General features: G+C 34.1%; 1 protein-coding gene across 4 annotated transcripts in view; it reads left to right on the top strand.

Annotated features, from left to right (window-relative positions):
- PDS5A (PDS5 cohesin associated factor A) overlaps positions 1-20634 on the top strand; it is a 125871-nt gene that overhangs the window by 36306 nt on the left and 68931 nt on the right. For all 4 annotated transcript variants that reach the window (XR_004298843.1, XM_032400225.1, XM_032400222.1 and 1 more), the window contains exons 3-9: positions 6058-6261; positions 7363-7449; positions 7940-8037; positions 12709-12835; positions 14743-14823; positions 16617-16757; positions 20014-20129. Coding sequence is in view for 3 of the 4 variants with exons in the window: in XM_032400225.1 (XP_032256116.1) it covers positions 6058-6261; positions 7363-7449; positions 7940-8037; positions 12709-12835; positions 14743-14823; positions 16617-16757; positions 20014-20129 (854 nt within the window). In the remaining variant the exon portion in view is untranslated. The remainder of the gene's footprint in view (positions 1-6057; positions 6262-7362; positions 7450-7939; positions 8038-12708; positions 12836-14742; positions 14824-16616; positions 16758-20013; positions 20130-20634) is intronic.

Here is a 20634-nt window from a genome sequence, read left to right as displayed (position 1 = left end):
GTGAGGAACTAATATAATAAGCACTCTCATAGCTTACAAAGATTTTTTTTTTTTAACCACAACCCATGTTAAGAAATACACTTTACATTTTGCTCCCCAGTTCAAACAGCCATGTATGTGATATTTATCTGAAACCAAATTTCAGCTAAATTATACCCTTATCATATGTGGTGCCCTCTAATATTTTCTTTTCTTCCCTCCCTCCCGTGCCAGTATTGATCTTGTTCTGGGACTCTGTGACCTAGGGCAAACTACCTACAAGTGCACAACTTTCCTTATCCATAAACTTAGATGATAATAACACCTACCTCTCGGAAACATTGTCATGAGTAAACCATTGCCATAATGATTGCTCCAGAGCCTCACACACCTAATAGATCAGTACCAGCACAAAATGGATGAATCCTTCCTGTCTGTTGTCACAAAGCTTAATGCTGATGCTGCCACACACCACAAAATGCCTTCGCTCCAGAGTTGCCAGCCAAAAAAAAAAAAAAAATAGAAGCAATAGCAACACAGCCTCTTCCACACTTCCACTTTCCAAATCATGAATAAGTGCTTTTGATTGGCTAAACTAGATTACAACTGTAACCCTTATTGTAAGGTGACCTAGGATATATAGTTTTTAGCTTTCCTGCCTCTGCAGTACAGAAAGGCATATTTTAAAAACTGCAGAATGGATGTGGTTTCAGTTAATCATTACTGTGTAGTAAAACAAAACCTAATGAGTTAAAATTATTATTCCTCACAGTTCTATGATATGACTGCTCCATGTGGTGTTAGCCGGGGTTACTCTTTTTTTTTTTTTTCTTTTTTTAGACTTTATTTATTTATTTGACAGAGGGGGACACAGTGAGAGAGGGAACACAAGCAGGGGGAGTGGGAGAGGAAGAAGCAGGCTTCCTGCGGAGCATGGAGCCCGATGTAGGGCTCGATCCCAGGACCCCGGGATCATGACCTGAGCCGAAGGCAGACGCTTAACGACTGAGCCACCCAGGCGCCCTAGCCGGGGTTACTTTTACAAGCTAAATTTGGTTGGGAGCTCAGCTAGGGCTTTAAGCTCACTATGTAGTCCGCCTTTGTGTGTTGTCTCATTTTCCAGGGTTCTATCTGTGGTCTCTTCTTTCTTGGATAGTCCGGTCTTCCTAACAGTGTGGTAGCTGGGTTCCAGTAGGGAGCATTCCATCCTCTATATGCACCTGGTTATCAGACCTCTCCTTGCATTATGCTTGCTAATGTCCCATTGGTCAAAATAAGTCACATGACCAAACCCAGAGTCTTTATGAGAGGACTAAACAAGATGTAAATATTATGAGCCATAATATGGTAGTTAGCCTCCAAGATGGCCCTGAATGATCCCCATTTCCTTATATTCCAACTGAATAGGGCTGTCCTGAGTAACTAATAGGCTGTTGTGGAAGTGACAGTGTATGTTTTTGAAGGTTAGGTCATAAAAGATTGCTATTTATGACTTGGCGCTCTTGGATACTCACTGGGAGAAAGCCAGCCACCATTAGGACACTCAAGCAGCTGTCCAGAGAGCACCTGTGGAGAGGAACTGATGCATTTTGCCAAAAGCCAGTGCCAGCTTACCAGCCACGTGAATGAGCGACCTTCATAGCACATCTGGTAGGCCCATCAGACCTTCAGATGATTATAGCTTTAACTGATGACGGTTTCATTAGAGAGTCCAAGCAAAACCATCAGGCTGAGTCACACTCCAATTCTGCCTCCATAGAAACTGTCTGACAAATAAATGTTTATTGTTTTAAGGTACAGAGTTTGGGGATATTTTGTCACATAGCAATAGATGACAAATACATATACTTTTCTACTGACAGATATTTTTTGATGACTCGCATTTCCTATGTAATAAAATTTGAAACTCCTTTCTTATGGCATTTAGGAATACAGTTTGCCCTTTTTACTTTATCTCTTGCCTCCCACTCAACTTGCTGAGATTGCTTCAGAATACTTTGTAAGATGTCTCTGATGACTTCAAAGTTTGGCTGAGTTAGCTTTGATGGATTCATCAACCTTGTGAGTGAGACATTCATTTAGTGGCTACCTCATAAATAAAAAGGTATTTTCATGAAATGCAAATCTAACCATATTATGCTGTTGTTCAAAATACGTCAGTGGTTCTTGCCTTCAAGATAAAGGCCAAATATCTCTGGTTTGCATGTTCTCTCCTTTGGCTTTTGTCAACTGCATGAGGATTTAAACTGTTCCTTAGTTTACTCATCCATAAATACAAATTTTGATTATTTTGTTGGTTGAGGTTAGATGAATTATGTAGGAGGGATCCTAATCAGATGATTTCAGGTGGCCTGGCTAGTCCTACTTGAAGTTAATGTTAGGATTATCTTTAATCCCTTCACAACTCCCATTTGGTGCTCTTTATTTCTCTAAGAATTCCTAAACTTCAGGTGTTTATCTTCTGTCACTGATTCCAACTAGATAACAATCTGTACTAAAATGTTAACAGATAACCCAAGAAATAAGGCTTAACGTCTCAAAGGGATGTTTGTACTTGAACAGTAAGTAGGCTGTCACTGACTAGTACCTGCATAACCAAACCAAGATACAAAGCTGTAACAGAATGGCAGGAGAGGGTTGGTATTTTGATTAGAGTGCTAGTACTATATCTATCTATACATAGTTGCCTTGATTTGGGACTTTTCACCAGTGAAGCCATTTAACATTGGAGATTTTTTTGGTGGGAGGGTTTTTAATTTCAGATTCAGTTTCTTTTCATAGAGATAGAATTATTCAGATAGTGTATTTTGTGTGACAGCCCCCTCCAGTGTAGTATTATTATTATCCAGTGTAGTATTAAGTGTTTATCGGGTGAATAATATAATATGTCCTCTTTTTAATTCCTGATACTGGTAATTTATGCCTTCTCTCTCTCTCCTTGATTTATTCTTATAGAGACAATTCTATATAGAGTCAATTCTATTAGTCATTTCAGCAGTCAACATTCGGCATTGTTTGGTTTTTCTCTTTTGTATGTTTGTTTTTCAATTCATTGATGTCTTTTAATTTTCCCCCCTTTGATTCTACCTCCTTTCTATTTAATTTGCTATTTTTCTAACTGAGATGGAAATGTAGATCACTGATTTTTCATTCTTCCTTCTTTTGTAGCTTATACGTTTAAGGCTGTAAATTTCCTACAAGTACAACTTTAACTGCATCCCGCAAGTATTAATAGTTTTCATTGTCATTCAGTTCAGAATATTTTCTAAATTCCATTATGGTTCTTTGATCAGTTGAATTTCACTAAATATCTAAGGAAGAAAGATAAAACCAGCATTACTATAAACTTTCCGTGTAATAGGAAAAAAGGGATCACTTACCAATTTGTTTTAAGCCAGTATAACCTCATTTCTAAAATGGACAAGGTTGGGGGTGCTTGGATGGTTCAGGTGGTTAAGCATCCAACTCTTGGTTTCAGCTCAGGTCATGATCTTGCGGTCATGGGATTGAGCCCCATGGTGGGCTCCACTCTCAGTACAGAGTCTGCTTGAGATTCTCTCCCTCTCCCTTAGCCCTTCCCCTTCTCACACACACTCTCTCTAAAAAAGAATAAATAAAAAATCTTTAAAAAATTAAAAAAAAATAAAATGGACAAAGTTGTCTTAAAGAAATCTCTGTTTTAGGTCAATTTCTTTCGTGAATATAAATGCAAAAATTGAAGTAATATAATAGCATCTCAAACCTAGCAATGTACAAGTGTTATGACCTAGTTGGTGTTATTTTAAAATGGAAACTTGGACTAGAATTAGATTTTAGGAATGGAAACTTGGATTAAAATTAGAAGACCAGTCAGTGAGATTTACTCAATTAGGAGGAAAATATGATCACCTCAGCATGCACAGAAAAATGATAAAATTCAATACATATGATAAAGTCATCTTCTGTATGATTTATTTCATCTAACATAATACCCTGTTGGTTCATCCATGTTACCACAAATGACAAGATTTCATTCTTTTTTATGGTTAATATTCTAGTGTGTGAGTATGAGTGTGTGTGTGTGTGTGTGTGTGTGTGTGTGTCACCTTTATCCTCTTCTCTATTGGTGGACATTTAGGTGGCTTCCATATCTTGGCTATTGTAAATAATGCTGCAATAAACATAGGGGTGCATGTATGTTTTTTAATTTTTTTTTTAAATTTTCTTCAGGTAAATATCCAAAAGTGGAATTACTAGGGCATATAGTATTTCTATTTTTAATTTCTTGAGAAACCTCAGTACTATTTTCCACAGTGGCTGCACCCATTTATATTCCCACCAACAGTGCATGAGGGTCTCCTTTTCTGCACATCCTTTCCAATACTTGTTAATTCTTGTATTTTTGATACTAGCCATTCTGACTGGCATGAAGTGATACTGCATTATTGTTTGCATTTGCATTTTCCTGATGATTAGTGATTAGTTTAGCATCTTTTCATGTGTCTCTTGGCCATCTGTATATCTTCTTTGGAAAAATGTCTATTCAGGTCCTCTGCCCATTTTTTTAAATTGGATTATTTGGTTTTTTTGGTGTTGAGTTGCATGGGTTCTTTATATATTTCGGATATTATCCCTTTATCAGATATATCATTTGCAAATATCTTCTGTTCAGTAGGTTGCCTTTTTGCTTTATTGATGGTTTTTTTTGCTGTGCAAAAGCTTTTTAGTTTGATGTAGTCCCAGGAGTTTATTTTTGCTTTTGTTTCCCTTGCCTGTGAGACAGATCCAGAAAAATATCGCTTAAGGTCGATTACTGCATGTGTTTTCCTTTAGGAGCTTCGTGGTTTCAGGTATTACATTTAGGTCTTTAATCCATTTTATTTTTGTGTTTGGTGTAAGAAAGTGGTCCAGTTTTATTCTTTTGCATGTAGCTGTCCAGTTTCCCCAGCACTATTTATTGAAGAGACTGTCATTTCTCCATTATATATTCTTGCCTCCTTTGTGGTACATTAATTGACCATATAAGCCATATAAGCAGGGGTTTATTTCTGGGCTATCTGTTTTGTGCTAGTACCATACTGTTGTTGTTTTTTTGTTTTTTGTTTTTTATTCTTTTTTTCTTTTTATTGAAATATAGTTGACACACAGTGTTACATTAGTTTCATGTGTATAGTGTGCATAGTGATTCCACAACTGTGTACATTATGCTGTGCTCACCACAAGTGTAGCTACCATCTCTCACCATAAAATACCATTAGGATACCACTGACTATATTCCTTTCATCCCCATGACCTATTCATTCCATAAGTGGAAGCCTGTACTTAAAATTCGCCTTCACTTACTTTGCCCATTCCCTAGTAACCTGTGTAGTTTTGATTATTGCAGCTTTGTAGTATACCTTGAAATCTGGAATTGTGATATCTCCAGCTTTGTTCTTCTTAAAATTGCTTTGACAATACAGGGTCTTTTGTGGTTCCATACAAATTTTAGGATTCTTTGTTGTAGTTCTGTGAAAAAATACTATTGGTATTTTGATGAGGATTGCATTGAATCTGTAGATTGCTTTGGGTAATACGGACATTTTAACAATATTCTTCAAATTCATGAGCATGGACTTTTCTGTTTTAGGGTGATTCTAAAATGTACATTTGTTAGTTTTGTAATTATAAATAACAACAGAGGTTATTTTATAATTATAGCTTTTAATCCGAAGTACAACTACATAAAAATGCTTAAGCATGGTTTTCTTTTCTGAAATGCAAAACCTACTAAAGTGTGAAATGAGAGCAGTTTGGAAGAGCCTAAATCAAGGCAGCTTTGATAATAAAATATAAAAGGAACATAATTGATGATGTTGCAAAATATCAAATGAATTTGGTCGTATGTATGAGGCTAAGAACTTTTTTACCTGGGCTAAATTTTACCTAAAATGATTAGAGTCTTAAATGTAGATTTACACAAATTGATTGTGAATCCTCTGATAGTATCTAATTACTAGTTTGTGTTGTAATGGACATGAGTTTTTAAAAACATACGTCTTCTACTAATTTCTAAATATCAGGAGTTGAGTATTTTTTTCTTTTTATGTATTTTTACAGATGGTAGTAAAAACTTTTATGGATATGGATCAGGACTCAGAAGACGAAAAACAGCAGTATCTCCCACTAGCCTTGCATCTTGCATCTGAATTTTTCCTCAGGAATCCCAATAAAGATGTGCGTCTCCTTGTAGCATGTTGTTTGGCCGACATTTTTCGAATCTATGCCCCAGAAGCTCCATATACTTCCCATGATAAACTTAAGGTAAATATAATCTTTACAGAATTTAGTTTACTTTTGTAGTTTATAGTTTAGCTTACCTTTAGGAACGTAGCTTTTATTATTATTCACCTGTCATCATAAGAAGATTATAAGTTGTAAAACAGATGAATTATTCATTCAGTTAAAATTCATTGCATATCCACAAAAATGACTGGTATTTTTATTGAGGCATTGAAAGGTGTAGATCAAACTAGTCCCTGTCTGCTCATATGTAACCTTCATGATAACCCATTACTAAGCCTCGGTGGCTGAATTGAAGGGATAAATAGTGGATTAGTGACACTTTATAAAACAATAGTGTGACAGAATTTCCTATTCAAATGATTATTTCCCGCTGCACATTACATGCAAAATTATATTATGCTTATCTTGGAAGTTTCTGCCTTTGTTTAAAATGTATGAGGAACTCTTTTGAGTTGATCTCTTGAGCTGACTTCATATTCTGAATAATTTTATTCCTGGCAAATTTTAATATTTTGAACTGCCTTCTTTTCAGTTGTCCTAAAGTCATTTTTTTGCGTACTGATTCTATTTTGGGTTAAAACTTCTAAAAAAAAGCTTATTAAGAAATGGCACACTATTGTCATGAAAAGTACAACCCTTGAGCCAGTCTATTATTGTTTTTGTTCCACACAAGTTTGTAGTCACACATCAAATTCAAACTAGATACTGAAAATTACTATTTTCATGTAGGAAATAGTAATGGAAAGACTCTTGTCCAGGTCCTTAAAATGAAGATAATTCTTTGCCATGATGCAAGATGAAGATAGTGAGTAAAGTGGAAGTTCTGTAGTAGAAGAAAAGGTAACAAGATATAGAACTTATGGTTCTCCAAGAATGAGAAAGCCTAAAGATTTATGCCAATAATAATTTTTATTATCATTTCTAAAAGATACAATTTTATATAATTTGCTCTGTTCTCATTATTTGGAATAACAGACTAAGCCAGTCCCAAGTCATTTGGCTAAGGAGAATTTTCTTTTATCATATGTAGTGGAGAATATGTATACAGACTATTATTAATGTATTTAAAAGAATGATAAGTATGTGTATCTAAATTAATTTTATCATTTTTTTTAACAGGACATATTTTTGTTTATTACCAGACAATTAAAAGGTTTGGAGGATACAAAGAGTCCACAGTTTAATAGATACTTTTATTTATTAGAGGTAAAAAAAATTTAATAAATATCACACTGTTTGTGTAATAGAAAATTCCTTACAGTAACTTTATAATGTAAAATGAATTTTTTCGTTTTCTACAAATCCCACTTAATAAAATGTCTTTTTTAAGACTACATTCCACTGGAAAACCTATTATATGAAACTATTTTCATCTTTCTGTTTTTATTCTTTTCTAATCTGAAGAGGGATTAAGTTGAATTAATTTTCACTGTTCCTTATATTTAGTATGTATATAAGTCTATTAATCTCTAACAATTTTAGTATTTTTCCATTAGAGTAGGTTAATGCCAACAGATGTATGTCTTTTTAAAGGTCACAGTATATGACAACTTTAACAACTTTAATTTTATATAGTTGGACCTTTATAAGCCTTAATATAGATTCATAATTCTAAAAATTAAATTATAATAATGAATTTGCTTTTGTGTAACTATTCTGTGCAAATGTAAATAATCATTTTATTTATTTATTTAAGAACTTAGCTTGGGTTAAATCATATAACATCTGCTTCGAATTGGAAGATTGCAATGAAATTTTTATTCAGCTTTTTAGGACTCTCTTCTCAGTGATCAAGTAAGTTATTTTTTAAGCATTTCTGTTTGTCTCTTTCCTTGCTGTGCATAGTGAAGTATTGTGTACTGTGCCTGTAACTATGATTTTTTAGATTTATAATGAAATGTTTTCCTTAGAAGACTTGACATGAGGAAAATAAGCAAATCTGTTGTCTAAAAGCTGCCTTTCCTTTTATACTACTATTTTAGGTTAGGTATCAATTACATTGTTTGACTCTTATAAAGCAAATGGTGTGAGGCCTTATGTAATGAAATATTAAATTATGAAATGGGAATTATAAGTATTGTAAGTACCATTAGTGAGTGCTGAAAATCATAGTACCTCAGTGGTTAAGCACACTGACTTCTCATTTTCAAGCTAGAAAAACACCTTAATCATTGCTCTTTCTTTATAGAAATAGGGAAAGGGAGGGTGGTGGCTTGCCCAAGGACAAATCACTGAACAGGAGAGCCTAAACTCTGATTTCAGTTCAGTGTTTTATTCTCTTTGGGTCTTTTGTTTAGTAAACCAAGCATTATCATGAGATGTGTTCTACAGCATTGCACTATATACAAACATGATATATCTCACATAAATTTTAAATTTTCTAGTAACCACATTAAGAAAGGTTAAAAAGAAACAAATGAAATTTATTTCGATAATATACTTTATCCCAGAATATTCAAAAGCATAACTTATTTTTTAAGATTTATTTTAAAGAGAGAGAGAGAGCATGGGCACACATGCGTGAGCAGGGGGAAGGGCAGAGGGAGAGAGAGAATCTCAAGCACACTCCCCCGCTGAGCTCGGAGCCTGACGTGGGGCTCAGTCTCATGACCCTGAGATCATGACCTGAGCCAAAATCAAGAGACCAGCACTTAACTGACTGAGCCATCCAGGCACCCACAAAAGCATTATTATTTCAACTTGTGGCTCTGTCCATACTACAAGTGTTCAGTGGCAAAGTGGCTATTGGTTAATGGCTTCCATATTGGATAGCACATTTCTAGAGTTTTCTGTAGATTTTTTTTTTTTATGAATACTATGTCATGCTGTTTCCTTAGAATGGTAGGAATAGAATTTAACTGGAATAAACAGGAAAGAAATGGACTGTACTGGTGTAGAAATAGAAGCTTATAAAGAGACTGCTTGAGAAAACGCTTCCTTTGGCAACTAACTGAAGGCCTGTAAAAAAATGATAAAATATATAAACTTTACCTTTTGTGTTAGTTAGCTTTTGCTGCATGACAAAACAACCCCAAACTTGCTGGCTTAAAATAGACCCCATTTTATTTAACTCATGATTCTGTTTAGCAGTTCTTTTTGTCTGGGCTGGACTCACTCCTGTATTTGCAGTCAGCTGGCAGGACATCTGGCAGTTGGCTGAGGTAATAGGACAACTAGGTCATGTGTGTGTCTCTCTCTCACACTCTCATCATCCAACTGGCTAACCCAGGCCTCTTCATATGCTGATTTCAAAAGTAGCAAGAAAGAGCATGCTTTACCTCACAGGCACTTTTTAAACCTCTGCTCACTTCATGTTTACTTAAGTTTCATTGGCCAAGGAAGGCACATAGTCAAGCCCAGATTCGGAGATTGGTTAGATAGACTCCATATCTTCAAGGAGGAACAGCGTTTCAAAGGCATATAAATATAGAGATGAGAACAATTTGTGGCCATTTTTTGTATTCTGTCATATTTTTGCAACTTTTTCTTTTAAAACTAAAATCGCCAGCAAAATTTTAAAACTCTTGAAATTGTCATCGTTCTGCTCCTCTTGTTGACCTTAACTGTCCACTTAAGTCCACTGCCATTATACTTCTTTCCTCTCACAATTACTTGTACATACACATACCTTTCTTTGATCCATTAATATTTTTATTTCCTGAACCTAAAGATCTAAGTTTATTGTTGACCTAATTATCTAATTAATTCACAGTGAGCTATGAGTAAATAAAAGACTTGCCTTTTGGGGGCGCCAGCATGGCTCAGTCAGTTGAGCGGCCAGCTCTTGATTTTGGCTCAGGTCATGATCTTGGGGTCCTGGGATCAAGCCCTGCGTCGAGCTCCCTGCTCAGCAGAGAGTCAGCTTGAGGATTCTCTCCCTCTTCTTCTGCCCCTCCCCCTGTTTGTGCTCTCGCTCGCTGTCTTTCTCTCAAACAAATAAAAAAAAAAAGACTTGCCTTTCGAAAGAGGAGTTCATTACTGACACATTTACCATTTGTCTGGTGGTCTTCATTTCTTTGTGTCAATGCAGATTTCTATGTGGTATTATTTTTCTTCAGTCTGAAGGACTTCCTTTAACATTTCTATAGTTTGTCTGGTGCTTATAGAATTCTTTTGGTTTTATATGTCTGAAAATGTCTTTATTTCACTTTCATTTTTGAAAGTTATTTTCATGGTAAAAGTTCTAGGTTGATAGATTTTTTTTCTTTTTCTTTTTTTTTTTTTTTTCCCCTCTTCCAGTACTTTTAAAGATGTTGCTCCATCTTCTTCTGGTTTTCATTGTTTCTAATGAAAAGTTTTTGTCAGTTTTAATCTGTGTTCCTCTGTACATAATGTGTCTTTTTTCTGTACCCACTTTTAAGATTTTCTCTTCATTACTGGTTTTAAACAATTTGATTATGATGTACCCCAATGGAGTTTTCTTTTTCTTGTGTTTGGGGCTCATTGAGTTTGGATATGTGAGTTTACCCTTCTGATTACAGAATGCCCTGTGAATTGTGAGATTTTTCCACTTTGGTTGGAACATCTAAGACCTTTGTAAATTCCAGGAATTATTCCCTCTGCTCCTTTCAGGTGGTGCCTTCCCCAGACTCAAGACATTTCCTCACATGCATGTGCTGATTAGTAAGCAAGCACTTGAAGACTCAGGGATACCTTTACAAGCCTGCTCTCTGAATAGGTCTCTCCCCTCTGATATTCTGCCCTGCAAATTCTAGTCTTTCCAGACTTAGGAAGACCACTAGGCTCTGTCAGTATCTTCCCTCCCCACACTGCAGCCTGGAAAATGTTTCCCTCTCTCAGCAACATGTGCATGATGTTCAGTGTCTGAAAACTGTCGTTTCATATATTTTGTTCAGTCTTTTAGTTGTTTCAGGTAGGAGGGTGAGTCCTATCCCAGTTACTGTATCTTGACTAGAACCTGTGGAAATCATTTGGCCTGTTTTTGTATCTTTTCACTTTGTTCTTTCCTATCACTAAGTATATTTGGGTCTGAGAGTTAAATACTCTCTTCAGTTTTTTTGCATCAAGCTGAATATTTCTATTTTTTAACCCTTACACACATTCCCCCTAATACTATATAGTTGATCCTTCATGATCTTGGCCCATAGTAAACAGAATATTTGGAAGAGGGCATGCAATAGGGGTATCTTTCTAAAAGTTGTGGGAAACAGTGTATCTAATGTGAGAATTTTTCCACCAACTTAAGGAATTTTCATCTTTGCATTTTACCATCAAGTGCCCAGCAGGTTTCTTATACATTATTTCAGGTTTTTTAAAAATTCAGAGATACATAAATGATGTTAAAATTTTGTCTTGATTTAAACTTTTCTACATCCCTATATCTGTAGTATAATTAAATTGTATCATTTCTCTTGATTTGTCTTTAAATATATATATCTGATAAATGTGAAAATGGACATTTCAAGTCTTTAGTTAAGATGCAGTCAGAAGGAGGGGCGCCTGGGTGGCTCAGTCGTTCAGCGTCTGCCTTCGGCTCAGGTCATGATCCCAGGGTTCTGGGATCGAGCCCCGCATCGGGCTCCCTGCCCGGCGGGAAGCCTGCTTCTCCCTCTCCCACTCCCCCTGCTTGTGTTCCCTCTCTAGCTGTCTCTCTCTCTCTGTCAAATAAATAAATAAAATCTTAAAAAAAAAAAAAAAGGCAGTCAGAAGGAGAGAAGCCTAGATGTTCTACTAGTTATAACAGTTTTATAGCCAGTCTTTTTAGTTAAGTACTGGATCAGCAGTAGAGACATATTTATTGAGGAGGTCTACGGTTGACTCTTCACTGGCTTGGCTAAGGAAGTAGGACTAAAGCTGATTCTAGGCTTTATACCTTGTTGACTTTTCATTTTGTTTGAAATTCTTTGTGAGATACCCAAATGGCATTTTCAGAACCTTCTAGTCATAAATTCTGATAAAAATTTTATCAGACTTTTGATTTTCAGTATTGGTGAACTAAAATCGCTAGTGACAAATATAGCAAAAATTACTTGTATTGGTTGAGGGCTTTTTGGTGTTTATAGTTTTATTTTGGGGAATGTATTAAGATCTAAAAGAATGAAAAGGATGAAAAACTATTATCATTATCTTGTACTTTTTTTTTGTTTTCTTAATTAAAATTTTATCACCTTTTGAAATCTGGGGACATATAAGCAAAGATGTCCTTTCTTTAAAGTTGATGTTTTTGTTTGGTTGAGTTTAACTCACTGTGAATCCTAATTGTGTAGTGACTTAATTCATTTTAAAAGTCCTTGGTTTTGTAAAATACTTTACAACAATATCTTACAGCTGTTGTTACAGTCAGCAGAGCGAGAAAGTAAATAGAGCAGTCAAAATTTCTTTGCTATTAATTGGTATGGATTCTTCAAGTAAAAATTCCTTTATCTGAGATAGTTGTTTTAAACTGGGAAGTATACTTTTCTTTTTGTAAGCCTGATTTTTTTCTTCTTTGTTTTTTTTTTTAAGCAATAGCCACAATAAGAAGGTACAAATGCACATGCTAGACTTGATGAGTTCTATCATCATGGAAGGTGATGGAGTTACTCAAGAATTATTAGACTCCATTCTTATTAACCTCATTCCTGCACATAAGGTCTGTATAATATGAAGATATTAAGGGTTAATGTTTAAAGATAGTACTACACATATGAAAAATAATTTGTAATTTCACATAATTATTCCCACTATCATTTTCTAGCCCCAATAAAATAATGTAACACACATCAGTCTTAAAATTATTGTTTTTAGAAGATTTATTGATTAATATATATTGTAGAAGATTTTCATTCAGTGTAGTGCTTCCTATTTTCTGGAACACAAAAATCTTTCACCTTTACCATTTATATATAATGTGGGAATTAGAGTACTGTCTTAGTTAGGTGTCTGTTTTTTGTTTTGGGTTTTTTTGGGGGCAGGGAAGGAAAATGTATTTCCTTCTTTGTAACACAGATGTGGGACATAGGAATTGTATTTCTTCTCAGAATCCATTTTTCTTGGGCATTTTCAGAAAAAGATTTGGGCAGAAGCAGGAACTATATGGTTAATGTTAAGGGGAAAGAGATGATTCACAGCTGTATATTTCTCTCTGTTTTCCTTTTTCTCTTTCTTTCTGCTGCTACTTCCTAAGAAACTGAAGAACTTAGCTTTCCACAAGCTCTACGTACTCAGTCATACCTTACTGTTGATACTTACCTTCCTGCTCTTTTCCTCTAATGGTTCAGTGATCAGATGTTAAATGAACGGTATATCTAATTACACTTACCTAATAATGCAGTTAATTAGAAGTTCTTCTTCTGCCTCCAAATATTATTTGCATTTTATTAATTCAAATGAATCTGTAATTTGCCAAAATTTTGAAAGTATGGCAAAGGTGGGGGGGTACATATCAGGCAAAATAAGAGGGGAAAACCAAGGAGGAATTAGATAGCATATTTGGTGTTTATATTCTAGTTAGTATTTTTATGATTAGGAAATTTATATACCGTTTTAGGAAATAGAAAGGTTGCCTTAATTTTGAGTTAATCTTTCCTTTTGCCAGTGGAATAAAATCTTAGAGCAAGGGTCAAGAAGCTATGGCTTGTGGACCAAATCTAGTTCACTACCTATTTATGTAAATAAAGTTTTTTTGAATACAGCCATTCTCATTGATTTTCATTTTGTCTGTGGCTGTTTCATACTCAACAGCAGAATTGTGTAGTTGCAGCAGTAACTGTATGACTCAAAAAGCCTAAAATATTTCCATCTGGCTCTTCACATAAAAAGTTTGTTATTACTCACTTAGAGTATAGGGTTTCCTAGTGTCTTTTTGGGAGAGGTGCGAGATGATGGTGAATGAATCTCAGTTTGGTCCAAAACTTCAAAGTTTAGAGATGCTGATAGGTAAGAAATCCATTTCCAAATAAGTCTTTAAAAATTGAATATGTCTTTTCTGTGGCCTTTTTCGGACCCTTTAATTTGTTATAGTGACACTGGGAATCTTGAGAACAAACACAGTATTCAGTGTTTCAAAACTATCTAATTGACCACGTATTTTTCTTGGAACACTTTCCAGGTGTACTCTTTCTTAGATCACACATTGATTAGACAATGAAGTACTTAGGATGGTGGATGACACAGGATGTGTGTGTGTGTGTGTGTGTGTGTGTGTGTGTGTGTGTGTGTGTGTGTATTCATTTAGGATACAGGGGTATAATTGGCAGTTCAAATTAGTTAACAAACCCAAAAAGCCTTAGGTCTGTTTTTTAGTTTAATAAAACTAAACAAAATAAGGGGTTTGGCTTTTGGCTGTCTAAAAATTTTAGTTTTTGATTTATAGTGCTATTTGCAACTTCTGCATTTAAGACCACTTGACTAGAGAATATTAGGTAAAACCTTGAATGGGGTTCAGTGATATTTTTTGCTTTATAGTTCAGAGATTTGAAGATTATAGTGTTATCATGGCTCTGTCTCATAAATTTCATGAATTCATTTGTAACTTGGCATATTTTTATTGTGTTCCAGAACTTAAATAAACAGTCCTTTGACCTTGCAAAAGTCTTATTGAAAAGGACAGTCCAAACTATTGAGGCGTGCATTGCCAATGTATGTATTTCTGTTTATATTTTTTCCATAATTGTATAATTCTTAATCCATTGTATTAATTTATTGAGACCTTTCACATATAGTTTTGTTTAGCGTATAAACAGTTTCATCTATTTAAAACAAATACATAAAAGAACTGATGTATCCAGATGTGACCAAATGCAGTATTATATAAGAATAATTATATAAGCTTTGACATTATTTTTGAATGGCATAAGATATAGGATATTTTATAAAAACTTGTCTACAACTCCCACCCCTCTTTCACTGCCTTTGTATTTAAATTTATCTTTTTATCTCCTGAGTATGCTGATCTCTTTGACTTTCTCCTTCTTTACCTTTATTTTCCTAGGTCATTCCTCTGAACTCTTTTGTTTCTCTCTTAAATAGCTGTTGTATATTAATAAAAATACTTTTTTTTACTTTATTGAAGTTTTTTTAACTTAAGAAAATCAATAAAGTAATCTAGAATAAAAAATAATTTATAATTCTTCCTGATATATCTGTTCATTCCATTATTGCACATTTGCTCACACTCATACCTGTTTTTTTTACATACTCTATATAAAATTTTGAATTGTCTGTATATTTCTATATTTTGAAATTATTTCTTTATAAATGACCGTAAATGTTTCTTTGAGTTGATATATATCCATAATTTATCTAACCATTTCCTTATTATCTTGCATTTAGATATTTTCAGTGTTTTCCTTTAATAGTTACCATCTTGAGTGTAGCATTTATCTATTGTTGAATTATTTTCCACATATAAAAACCCAAGTGAGAGTATATTAATGGCATGAATTATTAGTATTATTTATATTACTAAATTAATATTTAAACATGGTAAAAGAAAAGTTTCTTTTCACAAAAAAATATATAGTGAAAAGTGTCTCTCTTCAACTCTGAATACCTTATTCTCAGTTCTCAGAAATAACCATTACCAATAGACTTTCAATATATCCTTCCAGAATTAGTGTTCTATGCGTAATCATTTTTGTATATGTGTATTTTTTAATCTTGTTAAAACTTTTTTTTTACTTTTCCACGGTCTGCATAGTAAGTATGAATATTTTCTAACTTTTAATGTATGTTGCTTTTCAAAGGAAATATATTGTTTGATGATACTACCAAAAATAGTACTTACATCAGTTATGTGCAACTGCCTCCTTAGCATTTTTAAATTTAATATTTTTTTCCTATGTGTGTCTGTGTATTGGCAGGGAATGGAGGTGTCTTTTAATTTGTGCTTTTGATATTCTCTTTGTTTCTTTCTAGCATTCTTTTAAATTACCAGTTAGCTTTTGTATCATCACTTTTTTTCCCTCTTGATACTCTGAGTCAAAATCTATTTGACTTTGGGTATTAAAAAAAAAAAAAGCCTCCACCTTTAAGTACTCTTTATTACTAAACTCATGGCAAAATTAGTCAGACATAAATAAAATGCAGAAAATAAAAGATTGAGATTTTAAAATTTCTCTATTATAAGGAAATTTCTCTATAAAATTCTTTATAATGAATTACATAAACTATCAAAGTTGTTTTGTTTTTATGGAAGATTCCTAGAAATACCATCTTAATTTGGAAAACTTTCATAATTAGATATTTAGAGGTTTATTCTGTTTTAGTGACTGTTCTATCATATATTAGTAATCGAAATATGTTTTGTTTCATTCCCTTCAGTTGTATATGTAATGCCTAATTATATCTTTTTTTAGACACGTTTATAAAAAAAATCTGTCCAAGTTTTTAAGTGAAATGGACATTTTATTTTTGTTTAATATCTCCTTTAGTTTTTCAATCAAGTCCTGGTGCTGGGAAGATCATCAGTAAGTGATTTGTCAGAACATGTATTCGATCTGATTCAGGAACTTTTTGCAATAGATCCTCATTTATTATTATCTGTCATGCCGCAGCTTGAATTCAAACTAAAGGTAGGACTGACTATAATTTTTAAGCTCTTTAAGCTTTAAGAGAAAAATTTATATATAACTTCGTAAAAGATAAATATTGTTTTACTCTTTAAAAGAAAATGTGAGTTCAATTTATCTTCTTACATTTAGTTAAGGTATACATTTTTAATCATTTCAGTAAAACAGTCTCTCTCATCTGGGTGTAATAGGAGAATTACATGGGAAAATTATAACTCTCCTAGTTGTTAAATATGATAAACACAATGACACAAATAATAGATATGAAGAATGATATTATTCCTTATAATACATACTTATTAAATAGTATTTATTATTAGGTAGATATACTTTAGAACATCAAAAGATTTCAAACTGAGTGCTTAAAGGGTCTTGATTATAACTATATGAACCTTCCATAGTATAGATCAAGGACAAAAATTTTACTGTATGACTTGGGGCATATCTTATTTTTTATAGCCAACTAAACAAGGGATTCATAACTCCTCAAAAAATATGAAAAACTTGACACTCGATCCTCTGTCCCAGTTGAACTATATGAGATAACAGCTTACATTTGCTTAATATTCTCGACTTTGTGAAAGGCTTTTTATATCCAGTATCTTATTTGATCCTTAAACTGTGGTATAGTTAGGACCAACATTATAGTTTTGATTTTTGAGATGAAAAATTTAAGATGAAATATTTTTTGCCCAGTTGCACAGTTAAAACAGACTTGAGATTAGAACTCCAATCTTCACACTCTTTGAACATTTATATACATGATGGGTAAGAATTGTCCATATTGGGGGCACCTGTGTGACTCAGTTGGTGTTAAGCATCCAACTCCTGCTTTCAGCTCAGGTCATGATCTCGGGGTTGTGAGATTAAGCCCCATCGGGCTCCACTACTAAGTGGGGAGTCTGCTTCTCACCCCCCCCAAATGCTGGGCATGGAACCTACTTAAGATTCTCTCCTTCTCCCCCTCCCTCCCTCTCCAAAAAAATTAAAAATAAAGAATTGTCCATATTGTCTTTATTATAAATATTTGTCATTTACAGTATAAAAGGACATTATACTAAGCTTCTAAGAAAGTCTGTTATATGAAAAATATTATATGGAGAACAAGGTTTTGTTTTATTTTTTAATATTAAGAGTTTATTTTAACAACAGCCTAAAGATGTTTCCATACCAAATTATTTCTAGGTGTAAGGCATTAAAATATTTTCTCTCAATCTCTTCATAGAGTCTGAATATGAAAAGTCACGCCTCTTCAATCCTTAAATAAGATTGCCATGATAGATGGTGGGAAGGAAATGAGAACTAGATTTCTAGGTTTCTATATGTGGACTGAGGGAGACACAACCTCAGAGACACCAAATGATTTTTGCACCAAAATCAGTTTACCATCACTATAATCATATTCCAGCCTCACTCAAGGAATATATTTTAAATTTTAAAAAGGTAGGAGGGTGAGTTTCCACTCAGTTTCAGTAGTTAAAAATAGAGATATAAAATGTCACATCATTTGAAATAATCACTAAACCACTGAAGTAGTCACAAGTAGAATAAAACTTCCACTTATTTTAGTTTTTGACATTTAAGAGATAAACTGATTTTTCTTTAAAAAAATAAATCATGTTGGTTAGTTGATTGGACTTACTAAAAGGTCCTAATCTGCATTGCTGGAGAAAAACTTTGTCAAAGAAAATCATTTTTGTAATTACAAATGTTAAAGCTTGATACAGTTTTCTTTTTTACCTCTTTGATAAGTGTGTCTGTTTTACCCACAAAACCCCTATTCCTGAAAGATAAGTTATTCATAACAAAGACTATATCCCATGTACCTTATTTTTTTAACCTGCTGTCTTTTTCCATGAATATTTCTTTATTGGATTTCTGGTATTACTCTAGACACACGTTGTATATGAATGCTTGAAAAAATTAGCAATTGCTTTTTGTTACTCCCTTTATTTTCCTAGTGAATATGTGATTTTTAAAGTTTCACACACCACATGGTTTCAGAATAATTTATAATAAGATGTGACATCACTAGTGAAACTGAAACAGAATTCATAGCATATATTGATTCAGGATAAGAAAATTGGAGGCCTTTATCAAAAAAAAAAAATTTCAAACTAAGTTTTGATTTTTTTGTAATGTTCAGTTTAGCTGACCTTTTAGATCTTCTTAACATTCTTGTTCTTCTATTAAGATGAGTTTTCCCAGGGGCGCCTGGGTAGCGCAGATCGTTAAGCATCTGCCTTCGGCTCAGGTCATGATCCCAGGGTCCTGGGATCGAGCCCCACATGGGGCTCCTGGCTCAGCGGGGAACCTGCTTCTCCCTCCCTCTGCCTCTCTCCCTGCTCATGCTCTCTCTCTCTCTCTGTATCTCTGTGTCTCAAATGAATAAATAAAATCTTTAAAAAAAAAAAATGAGTTTTCCTGAATCATGATATTCTTCAGTGTTATGTTCTCCAGTAAGTTAGGGGAATCCTTTTTTTTTTTTTCCTAAGATTTTATTTATTTATTTGAGATAGAGCGAGAGCGAGGGAGCCAGAGCACGAGCTGGGGGAGGGCAGAGGGAGAGGGAGAAGCAGGCTCCCCGCTGAACAGGGAGCCTGATGTGGGGCTTGATCCCAGGACCCTGAGACCATGACCCGAGCCGAAGGCAGGTGCCCCAGAGGGATCCTTGATTAAAATTTCATATGTCAAAACCTTAAATGATATGAGTTTATGTTGGTGCCTCAAATGGCAGGAAAGATTTCTTATAAGAAAACTTACTAGGATGGGGGGCTCCTGGGGGGCTCAGTCGGGTAAGCACTCTTGATCTCAGGGTTGTGAATTCAGGCCCCACATTGGGCTCCACAATGGGTATGGAGTCTACTTAAAAAAAAGAGAGAGAAAGAAAGAAAAAATTTATTAGGGTGGGAATTATTTGCAGCTTTGCCCTTCACAGAATTTTTTCTAAGCTCTTAGGGGATGTTAGAATTGAATGATTATCTTCATATTTCTACAATGTCTGGGTGTAGATTGCAAACAAGCAGTGAAGTAGGCATAAATTAGCAGTTGGAGGGGGTGTGAAATAAGAACAAAGAACCAGACAGTCTGACATGGAATCACATCAATTTCCACATAATAAATGAGAGCATATGATATTTTAAAGTTCTCATCATTATAAGTGGAAATATGAAACTATAGCTTCTCAGGAATGATTCATGTTGTTTTCTGTAATCTGATGAATAAACTGTGGCTCCATTTATTTTCTCTTTTTCCTTAGAGCAATGATGGAGAAGAGCGATTAGCTGTTGTTCGACTTTTAGCTAAATTATTTGGTTCTAAAGATTCTGATTTGGCAACACAGAATCGTCCTCTTTGGCAGTGTTTTCTTGGACGGTAAGAGAACATAAAATCCTATGGATTCTAACTTTTATGTTTTGGAGGCCAGTCAGTATGGTCCATTTGATTAAAACCACACATATCAAAACTTTAATTGATACGTGGTTTTTTTTTTTTTTAGTATCTGTGTTGCTATCTTTCTTGGAGAATAAATTGTAGATCAGATTTTTTATGAAGAATGCTTATTATTTACCACATAACACTTTTTAATCTTTCTGTGCTACAATTATGTCATTAGAATAAATAGATAGGCAACATCTGAGAATGTTCCATCTTAAGATTTTTAAATCATGAGACTGAAGACATAATGATCCAGTCCATGCCATTCTTCAGTCCAGCAGTGTATTCATTTACTAGTGTTTATTGTTTAGGTCTGTAGCTTATCTAATTGAATGATGTAAGTTATGAATTAATTTGGTATTATGGTATGATATTGAAATTGAAAATAACATTGCCCTTCATTCAGATAACTTCTAATGTTCCTTCTCAAGAACTTAGAATT

Source organism: Phoca vitulina, unplaced genomic scaffold, assembly GCF_004348235.1.
Source record: "Phoca vitulina isolate PV1807 unplaced genomic scaffold, GSC_HSeal_1.0 scaffold3, whole genome shotgun sequence".
Lineage (NCBI taxonomy): Eukaryota > Metazoa > Chordata > Mammalia > Carnivora > Phocidae > Phoca > Phoca vitulina.
Note: the sequence above shows the minus strand (reverse complement) of the source record. Positions and strands in the feature narration are given on the sequence as shown.